The following is a 10,657-nucleotide window of genomic DNA, read 5'->3' as shown; positions in this document are numbered from 1 at the left end:
TATTGACTCATCCATCACCCTGCATTCACTGAGTTTGTAACCTGATCACTGAAATCCAGTTCACTTAAAAGTGATTCACTGTGCTGACTGCATTACAGGCTGTTTTTTTTTTTTTCTCGTAACACACAAAAAAAAAAACACTGGTTTCACTGGATACAAGAGATTCACGCATCCGAGAGGGAGGGAGAAAAAAACAAATGCACATTTCACATCAGAAACCACCCAAAAACGGTTCATTGAAGTCATTTTTATTTTTTCTTAGAAAAAAGAAACTATCACAACTTCATTTGGTTACTGTACAGTTTCTCTCATAGTCACTCAGTTTGATAACAGGTTGTGATTTCATGCCGAACACCAAACACCCTCCTACTAACTCACACCACTAGTACAACATGACAGTATATGACTTTTTTTTATTTTTTGCATTTGACATCCTGTGATATTTAGGAGTGAAAAGCATTAGAAACCACTTCTATAAAAAACTTGGAGACAGAATAGAAATCCCTGACAGTTCCATTTAGAAAATGAGGGACAAGAGAAAGAACCCCTTGAACGGTGTGGTCCATACCAACATGCACCTGACATGTTTCTGTGTGCGTGTCTGTGTGTGTGTGCATTCTGGACAGCACCATAATTCACTGTGTATGTGAGTGTTTAAGAGGTTCCCTGCCCTACATGAGACAGTGAGGGAAAAAAAAAAAGCGATAACGTGATGGTGGGGGAGGAGAGAGAATCTAGGTCAGATTGTGGAGCATGCAGACCCCCTTCGCAGACAGTCGGAAATGCTCTCGCGCCGAGTGGACCGAGCTGCATGCCATCTTCATCCACAGTCGGGATAAATGACTATAAGTGGAACATAGTAAATTTTAAGATTAAGGGATGTTATCAAGTATGTCTCCCTGAGAAACATTTCTTTCATCAGTACCATAAAACCCATCTTTCTGTCACTGATTCGTCTTCCACGCCTCTCCCCAAAGAATAAAAAGATCCTGGCTCATATTAAACATACTGCCCTTCATATTATCCTATGATCTTTCTTGCCTTGCACTGTTCATCCATTAGGAGCACTACTGCCAACAATCACAGCAGCCAATTACAGGCACGGGCAGGTGACATTCATACGAACTGCAATTTTCCAACAACAACTTTCCTGGCAACCAACCCGAAGGTGTTTAGGTGCTTTGACTTTCGGTTCTGGCCCTCTCTCGCAAACCAGCTGTGCGGTACCGAGCGCGACACCTTTGTAACGTAGTCTGAGTGGCGCTGCTGTCGCCCTGATCCCCCCCTCGTGTATGGTGAAAATGGGGAGGAGGAAAGTGGGCTGTAAATAGGTCATCCTACGCCCTATCAACATCTCCCACGGTACTGCTAAACGCACACACATATTGACGTCACATACTGAGCTGAAACGCAAGCACAACAGATGGGGGGGGGCTTCTTAATGCTGTTTTCATAATTATTCGCTAAAGCCAATAAAGCCAATCCTGTATTACCTGTCTGAAGGCATTTATGTTGTATACATGAGGGATAACTGTGTTAAGTGTTAGCAGAGCCAAATACTAATGCCTGTCTTTTTTCTATTAAATTATGTTGGCTGAACAAATCTTGCTAAGTCTAACTTGATAAGTGTAATCTCTGTAGCCCTTTTCAAGTTTCACTTATATAAACACTTCCCCACAAAGATTGGGGGGGCGTCCTACAAGTGTTAATAGTGTGAAATGAGGCAAGTGACAGTGCAGGTGTGCTTCAGTGTGTTTTGCTAAAACACAAACGTGAGCTCACACACAGGTTAGGAACATTTTCTCATTTACCAAGCTGTCCACTCACACGAGGAAGTTTTTTTTCTTTCTTTCTTATTTATTTATTTTTTTAATTTTAAGAAAAAAACATTACCTAAAATCAAACTTCATTCATGTGGCTGAATGCGGAGAAATCCGCAGCCACTGTATAAAAACTTTTACGTGTTTCTTTTATCATTCCTCTCTTTCTGTTCAACTAATATTAAAATCCAAAGACTGGGGGTGTCGACACCTCGCAGTAGAAAAACAAATAAAAGAACAAATGAAGCAGTTTTAAAACCACTTTCTCCTGAACTCTGACTCCTCCTGAGGAGTGCACGGGTGGGAAAACGTGGTGAGAGAGGAGATTAGAGGCTCTCTCCCTCTAAGAGACAAGTTTAGGTAGGACCGTGCGAAGAGGTATGGCCTCCCCTGAATCTCCCATCATGTTGTTTCTCAGTTTGTTGTTACTGGCAGTTGTGGAGCTTAAGCCAGGCCCCCCCCTGGCCAGAATAGAGGGAAAAGAGGTGCTGTGGTGCTCGGGGAGTCGTTTCACCGTAGCTCCTTGGCTCTTCTCTGTCCCGGGCATTGATTTGGGAAGCCTGCGATACAACCAAGGGTGCCTAAGGGCCTGGGTAGGGGTGAGGCGAGATGACGGGTCCCAGTCCAAACACTTCTTTATGAAGTCAGTAAAGGTGGGGTCCTCGCAGCCCTTGAGTGCAGCGCTCCACTCTTTGCTACCCGGAGGGCCTCTCATCTTGCCACGGCGCGAGCGAGACCCCGTCAGCACAGTGGCTCCGGTGGGCAAAGTGTTGGCTCCGCAGTAACGGGGGTGGCCTTTGGAGTTGATGAAGTTCTTTGCTCTTTTGGCCTGCTCCAGGACCTTCTGCGGAGGCATCCCCAACAGCTCCATGACACAGGCCAGCTGGTCACCCTCATCTTCGCCGGGGAACAAAGGGTAGCCAGTCAGCAGCTCAGCCAGAATGCAACCAAAGCTCCACATGTCAATGGGAAGGCCGTAACGCGAACCAAGGATCACCTCCGGAGCTCGATAAAAACGAGACTGAATATAGGTGTAGACCCGCTGGTGCTCAAAACAGCTGGAGCCAAAGTCAATCACCTGGTAGAGACAAAAAAATAACCAATTACAGAGATGAATGTCAAACATACAAGACCTGGTACGCCACAGACCGAGATGAGAAGGTGCCACGTGCTTTACCTTGATGCCGCTGCGACCCTGCTGTTTGAGCAAGATGTTCTCTGGCTTGAGGTCACAGTGGATGATTCTGTGCCTGCTTAAGGCCTCCAGGCACTGCAGGATGGAGTGTGCAAACTTCCTGACCAGTGGCAGACTGAAGCCCTGGAACTTGTTGCGTTTGATAAGCTCATACAAGTTCATGCTGAGCAACTCAAACGTCATACAGATGTGGTTGCGAAAGGTGAAGTTTTCGAGCATGTGTACGACATTCATGGTGCCGTTACGATCCTGCTTGCGCAAGTGCTCCAGGATGCGGATTTCCTCCTGTGCCTGCCGGTGGAAACGCTTCTCATTGCGCACCATTTTCAGAGCCAGGTGTTGCTGCATTTTGTGGTCGTACACCTTCGCAACCTGGCCAAAGCTACCTTTACCGATAATCTGTAGAGGGCAAGAGAAGGAAAAGCATTTGGTTAGCTAAAAATAAAAGAGAAAACGATATGTAATTTAAAGACACTCAGCTGTATATATCTGACCTTGAGGAACTCGTAGCGGTAAGCCAAGTGGTCGTGGGGGACGTGAATGTAGCCTCCCTGCTCGTCATCGTAGCCGCAGTTGTTGCTGCCTCCGGCAATTGCAGGTCTCTTCTTGGCACTGGGTCCCACAAAGTAGACGTCCGGGTAGGAGTGGATCTCCGCCTGCTCCAGGGTGGTAAGCTGAGATCGGTACAGTCTCAGAGCCTGATCAGGAGTGAGTGGGCCACACACCTTGCTGCTGTTGACGCTATTCCCGGCCCCATGTGGCCCGGAGGAGTCACTGGAGCCCTTACTGGATTCAGTGCTGTGGCAAACAGGTATGACAGAAATATGTTAATCAACACCTTACATGGTCTTTTTCTTCCATGTAAATTTTACTTACTTAAATATCTGCATCGTTCTCACCTGTCTGCACTGTGCTCTTTAGACAGGCTGGAGGGCGGGGCAGGTTTAGTGGGCGTCTCGTGGATGGTCCCACCATTCTGAGTGGTTGCTGTGGCTATGGCGTTGATCTTGCGGTTGCTGGTTGAGTCTTCATACAGGTATTTAACCTTCAGCTGGCTACCTCGCACAGTCACCTGATCCCTCATTACAGCCTTGTTACTGACAACCTATTGAAGAATGATGAGACACAGACAAAATAGGACTTTAGAGAATCCCCTCGGTACATATTATACAGAGCAAATGTAGTTTACTCTGCTGTATGAAGAGGAAACTCTTTCCTGAGTGGGGCCTTCCAAAGATGTGATGCCACATAGCAAAAGAAACACCAAAGCTTGAATAATTTTAACTCCATTCATAAGCCAGAGACTAAAATATTTAAAATCCAGCCCAGGTTTTATTTGATACCACAATCAGCACAATCAGCAGAGAGCCACTTTGTAGTTGGTTAACCAGCACGACAGGATCCAGATCCTTTCTGGCAGCTGAGGAATGACGGGCTCACCCCCCCCCCAGCCGAAACGCAAGCAAAGTGGCCCGCATCCCAACCTACTTGTTTGTATACTTGCTTAGATAAAAGATACCACTAATCTCTGGTTTAGTGCTGTCATAATCTCGCAATAAACATTTAGTTTCTAAATTACTCCTAAATTACTACGAATAGCAAACAAACACAAAATAAAAATCTAATTTCAAATAAACAAAACTGATTGCACAATCACCACACAATTTTTTTTCCACCATAACAGCCCACAAATTTTACAAGTGCCAGATCCACCTCTGCTGGGTGGGGGGACTATAAGGTTAAAGGAGTTTAAAGAATGGTCTAGAGTCTCACCAAAGAGCAGCTTTGCTTCCGCAACCCCAGGAATTCATTCTTCCTCACTCTCTGCCCCCCCCCCCCCGTCTCTCTTTCTCTCTCTAGCGGAAAGAACCCTCCGCAAGATTATGGAGCGCAAGGGAAATGATGGTCATTAAAGCCGAATTATACTGTTAAACTATAGAAGATGTGCGGCCGTTAAGACATGAACTCGGCAAAGCCTTCCTACATGGAGTTACACTGGAGAGGGATATATATATATATATATATATATATATATATATATATATATATATATATATATATATATATATATATATATACTTGCGCTTTCTGTCTGTCACTCTTACATATGAACACTTGTTATTCTAATGGCACACGGGTTTGGGAAGATTTTTTTTTCCAGCCATGTCAGCTCATAAAGAAAACAAGACTGGGAAAACTGAGTGTTGATGATCCACTGACAGAGGACTCAGCTGCGAGTGTGTTTTTGTACCAGGTTTGGGTTCTAAAAATAGAGTGGGAATGCAGGATGGGTTTCCATACGTGTAACCATATACTCTTAACTCATTACAACAGCCCTACTGCTGACCCAGGGTCACATGCAGCTGTTGTTCCAAAGCACACAGTGAATATCATTGATCGAGCCCCTTCACCCAGACACATACATATCAAAGCTGTCTGCATGGATGGATTGCTGTCTGACCCGGATGAAAAATACAATAACATAAAAAGTACGTTTAAAAAGGGCCCGGAGATGGGAATAGGAATCCGGGTGTGTGGATCTGCCCTCGCTCAGGTACTACAGAGGGTGGAGTCCCCTGTGTGCAAATCTGCATGCTGCAACAGATGGAGGAGAGCTAATCTCTTTGCTGCTACAGAAACACCTACGTATCCTTTTTTCCCTGTGTGATACACACACACACACACACACACACACACACACACACACACACACACACACACACACAAGGCTGCACAACTGAACACATGCAGCAGCCACACAAACCTCTGTCACAAACAAAACAAATCTTGGTATTACGCTGCTGTGATTTGGGTCACAGTCAGAGCACGGCTATAAAGGTGGGGCTCATGAATGAAACTCACTTTAACTACAACTGCAATTTATTATAGTAGTTCAAGCCCTCATCTAACACAGAACAGGGCTGCCATCGGTTTATTACTTTAATAGAGCACGAGGCTACTATCTGAGGACCGAACACGATGAACTGGGGCGAGCTCCTGTCAGTCACATTGAGCGGAGGACAGCACCTCTGTGAGCGTGACACAAAATACAAAGGAAGAAGGCTGGGACCAGAATAGAAAACTAGGCCTAAACCTGTATGCAAGCCCACTGACGGAGGATTACACGAGCTAGAGGAAGGGGAGGAGAGTGGGAGAAAGCTGATTGGTGATTTTGTTTGTGGGTCACATTTTCAAGCCCAATAAATCTTTACAATATAACAAACCAGCCTTTTTCCTCTACTGGCATGTAGGGCTGTGGAGTGTTTATGTGCAAAAGTAATTGTGATATTTCGGTCAGTTTACTGAGGTGTATGAGCTTGTATCATCAATCAAAGTTACTAGCAGCAAAATAAATGACTGCGTGCAGACCTGCAGATCAAAACTGTCTGCATCAAATTATTGGTTCAAAGAAAAGAGGAGAGCAGGGTAAGTATCCTACATATTCACTGTAGCCAAAGAAACAAAATGGCCAGTTCACTGTTTATCTGACGCAGGCGTGGAGAGCTGCCTGTGTGAGGGATTTTTTATTCTCTCAGACGGTAAATGAGTTTGTTAATTGAACGCTATAAAAATGTACTGAAAGTCACATGTTGTTAAAGAAAGAGATAAGCTGCCCATCCTACACAGCAACACTGAGGAAAGAAGGAGGAGAGGCATAAATGTGGTGAACAGGAACAGGACTGGCAAGAGAATATTTCTCTGAGGAGCAGGAAGTCTGGAGACGGAGTGTGCTCCAGCACAGGAAATAGGGCTTAACTGGCTCTGTGCGTATATGCGTGCATGTTTGTGTGTATACTTACTGTGTGTTTGGGCACCGGGGGTAGTCCAGATGGGCTGTTTGTGTCTGCTTCGTCTTTCAGGATGTGGTCGGTCCTCATGTACGAGTCGTACAGACCGTCACCGTGGCGTGCTGAAGGAACAGTGATGAACAAAAAAAAATCAGTCAGTGTGATGATGTGGGGCCATCAAATCTGCAACAAATGTGCACTCTGTGGCAAAAGCACAGAATGACGCTCAAAGGTAACGTCAACAAAGCGCTATTTAATTTTCTCTACAAAGGCGCACGCGATCCTTGTTTGTCCAAATCAGTTAATGTCCTATTAATCATCTTATCAGTCACACTAGCAGTTCCAGTCACTAACCCAACACTAAAACAAATGGTTTGGCACGGCCAGACAAATCCCATGAGCCACCTCGGCAAGGCATCTTGTATTATTATACTGATCTCTATAGACAAGCGGGGATGAATACTGTCTCCCACAACAGCCTAGCTCACACTTACTGTGAAAATGCCACTATTATCAGATACACCACTGTATCTATTATGTCCAATACACTGTGTCCAAGGCCAGCCCTCCAACCTGACCAGCTTACATAGGGCTTAGGGTCCCAGATCGCTAGCGCTGCAAGTGGTATTATTGGCCTAATGGGGGTAACAGATGCCTCTGTGACGACAGCATCTTTCCGTCTGCCCATCTGTCCATTCAAATCATGTGGTACACACACCAGGTGTGCTTGGAATTAGAGCTAATAGAGAGATAGTTACTCCTGTCATTCAATTGTACTGTGTTTCATGCTCACCTCTTTGGCATCACGCCAAACACCTAATATGAGACGATACGGCAGGGAGTAGACGGATGAGTAGGGAGAAGCCAATTACAAAAATGACATCGGCCAGCTGTTTACGACAGCAGTCATCTAGCTTACATGCTAGTTGATACACCAATTGTTTCACACTAAGTGTATGAAGTACAGCTTGAAATCAGGCTGAGTAGTTTGTTAGCTGAAATAGTGGCAAGTCTGGTGTTCTCCCTCATGAGCCCCAGAGAGCGTTGTAACCATGTGTAGGTGCGTCAGACCCTATGTTCCCAGCACCAGCTTGTCAACAGACCTGCTTCTGGACAGATTAGACCTGCTGCCTGGATACACGCGTATTAAACCTGCACAGCACTGCAAACAGTGGCATTAGGGCTGCTCACACAATATTAGGCAAGCACAGACTCCATTAGCCCTTAGCAAACTTCTAATCACTCAGTGGGTGCTCAGCACTTTTTGTACAGAATCTGAACTTGCTGTCCAAGCAAAGCTCGCCAGGGAAGAAAAAAAAAAAAAAAAAAAAATTAAACAGAAAGCAAACGTCTGTGTAACCAAACATCCAGGCCCCCTAAGTCCAGCTGGCCTTCAGCTCTCCCCACCCTGAAAATCCCCCCTCTGCACTGTAAGGGCTAGTGTGTAAGAACAGGGTTCAAGCAAACACACAGCAGATCATGTGTCATAAAACGTGTTAATGTGGCTCAGCTTTTTGTCCTCTTCCTGGTATTGTGAACAACCTGTGTTTTATAGACCCAAGGCAAGCCATAGGGTTCATATGACAGTGATTTTTTTTTTCTTCTTTGCTTTACAATGTAGTAAAAGTATTTATCAGCTAAACACAACCAGCACATAAGCAAACAAATACGAGGTCAGTTAGTGTCATATAATGAAAACAATAGCAATCAGAGTGCAAATTCCAAAACAGCTTCTTAAAAGGAAGTCAAGATATTACAGCTTCTCAAACCTTTGATATGGCAATAAATGCTGTCGAGCAACCTTCTTAGATAGAAGTGTTGCAACTGATACGGGGATGCAAACTAAAAGAAAACATGTTTACATGTCCTGTCTTGTGAGAAGCCCACGGCGCAGTTACAGTACCTTCATGCATACGTGCTCTCTATCCACACACAAACACGTCGTGACCAGGAACATTTATCAAACGAACCAACTTTGCTGCTATTTCAAGGCTTTTTTAAAAAAAAATCCAAATTAAAACTAACCTCCAGATTACCTTCAAAAAGCATTTTCATGCAACCAATGAGGAACCAAATGTGAAGAATAAACAAAAAAAAGAGCTTTACTTTGTTGTGGTTACCTGTTGCTATTGGGCCCTCTGGTTTCCTGCTTATTATCATCATGATTGCAATGAATATTAGATGCCAGCATCCAAAGTGGAAAAATTCCGAATAAAAATTTTTTTAAAAAGGGCGTGGGAGTGGAGGGGTTAAACTAGCAAACTTAGCTATTAGTATTCAAAAGTCTGCTGTAGTGGTGTTTTGTTAGTAGTCCGAGTGCCCGTGAGAGTTGTTTTGGTTTCGACTGAACTCAAGTTCGGGATTAACAAGCTTTCCTCCCAGTTTAGGCAGCAGTTTTTTCTTGGTTTTACTGTGTTTTCTTGTGTTGCTCTCAAACTCGTCTTGGCTAACATGAGCCAAGCTGCAGTCTGAAAAACCCGAACAGGCGGTGGGGGGTCGTTTCCCTCAGCTAACTAGCCAGCTAGCTCGCAGAGCCACGAAACACTCGTCCGCCGGAGAGCCGCTTCCTCCGTTCAAAATAGTTTGAGTCCAAGTATCACAGCTGGTCGGCGGTCTGACCCATGTGCCCCTCGCCTTTCTCTGACAGTACAATGAATCGATCGATAGCACCATTCCCGTGCCTATTCCCGGTAAGCTGGCTTGATAGTTAACAAACAAGAGCCCCCAGGATTTGTCCTCCTTCGGGACAGCTTGGGGCTGCTTCGCTCGTCTTCGGGGATGGCTAGCCCAAAGCAGGCTAACTGTATTCACGCCCCATGTTTATACCGCAGTAATAACCGGAGGAAGATCTCCGTCGCGTAAAAGCTTCACCTGAGGTCAGTGCAGTAAAGCTGCACTGTTAAATCCTTCTTCTGTGTGCTCCGAGTATCTTATTCGATGGTGAAGCTGTATGTTGTTGCTAAGGGCGTCTTCACTGAGCTCAGAGTCAGCAGGCAGACGGAGGGAGGGAGGGAGCGGGGCGGCGCTTACCGGGCAGCCAGACGGCCGGCAGGAGGGCGCCCCGCAGCGTCCACATGGGGCTCTGCAGAGGAGCCAATGTGAAAGTGGTGGAGGCTCTCCATGCATGAGAACATCTCAGGTCGTTTTTTCCACATATCACTGTAGCAAATAAACTGATGTAAAATAAAATTAATAAATGGCACACTTGTATAGAAGAGAGCCATAAGTTATCAGAAGCACCTGGGATATTCCTACTGCGAGAAGCCTGTAAAAAGGCCTTTGTGGATGGTCTGTCGACCGAGTCATAAGCAGTCCTTTTACTAATAAACTATTAACAATGCTATTGTTTAAATCTAACCCATAATATAAAGATGTTTTTCTTTTAGAAAGTGATGCAAAAGGATCAATAATTTGCTGATTCCAGAATTTGAACTATGGATATCTGCAAAATTTGGGTTTGGGGCTGTTAATCACACAATAAGAAAGAGCATTTTCACTATTTTCAGACATTTCTATAGAAAATCAGTCCACTAACGGGCTAAGAAAGTCTGATTCATTGATAAGTCAATCAATTGTGAGCCGCAGCCCAAGAGTTAAGCATGACTTTTCCCCTCACTCTGCATACCCTATGAGGAAAACTGTGGATTGAAACCAGAGAGTGTTTGGAGATCTATGCAAGGCTAGATATAGTTAGAGGCAGGGCAGAGGACAGACGGAGTGAGACCTGGCAAGCACGAGAAGGGGAGTGGGCTATATTCTGATAGTGATACATGCTGGGCAGAGAGTGATGCTAATCTTAGCTCTTTCTCAAAGGTGAGAAGAGGGGTCTGTCTATATTTGCTGCCACAAATACA

The 10,657-nt window shown here is 45.0% G+C and overlaps 1 protein-coding gene across 4 annotated transcripts; it reads right to left on the bottom strand.

The window, feature by feature from the left end:
- Positions 1 to 232: 232 nt before the first annotated feature.
- dyrk3 (dual specificity tyrosine phosphorylation regulated kinase 3) lies at positions 233 to 9,793 on the bottom strand. Of its 4 annotated transcripts, none has more exons than XM_030728993.1 (6): positions 8,924 to 9,793; positions 6,816 to 6,925; positions 3,915 to 4,120; positions 3,510 to 3,813; positions 2,998 to 3,414; positions 233 to 2,898 (listed from the first exon to the last, which is right to left on the bottom strand). In XM_030728993.1, the coding sequence occupies exons 1-6, from the start codon at positions 8,964 to 8,966 to the stop codon at positions 2,164 to 2,166; spliced, it is 1,815 nt and encodes a 604-aa protein (XP_030584853.1). In that variant the 5' UTR covers positions 8,967 to 9,793; the 3' UTR covers positions 233 to 2,163. The 4 variants fall into 4 exon arrangements, with proteins under 4 accessions (XP_030584853.1, XP_030584856.1, XP_030584854.1 ...); XM_030728996.1 differs by having other exon boundaries at positions 9,675 to 9,778; XM_030728994.1 differs by lacking the exon at positions 8,924 to 9,793 and adding an exon at positions 8,707 to 8,841.
- Between the last annotated feature and the right edge of the window lie 864 nt (positions 9,794 to 10,657).

This window comes from Archocentrus centrarchus, chromosome 5 (assembly GCF_007364275.1).
Source record: "Archocentrus centrarchus isolate MPI-CPG fArcCen1 chromosome 5, fArcCen1, whole genome shotgun sequence".
NCBI classification, from domain to species: Eukaryota; Metazoa; Chordata; class Actinopteri; order Cichliformes; family Cichlidae; genus Archocentrus; species Archocentrus centrarchus.
The sequence above is the reverse complement of the archived record's forward strand: the minus strand, read 5'-3'. Positions and strand labels throughout refer to the sequence as shown.

Bases quoted from the DNA above. Each gene is read 5' to 3' on its own strand.
- dyrk3 (XM_030728993.1), bottom strand. From the start codon at position 8,966: ATGATGATAATAAGCAGGAAACCAGAGGGCCCAATAGCAACAG. The intron at 3,814-3,914 runs GTGAGAACGATG...TGTTTGCCACAG, and splicing joins AAAGAGCACAGTGCAGACAG to CACTGAATCCAGTAAGGGCT. The intron at 3,415-3,509 runs GTCAGATATATA...TGCCCTCTACAG, and splicing joins ACCGCTACGAGTTCCTCAAG to ATTATCGGTAAAGGTAGCTT.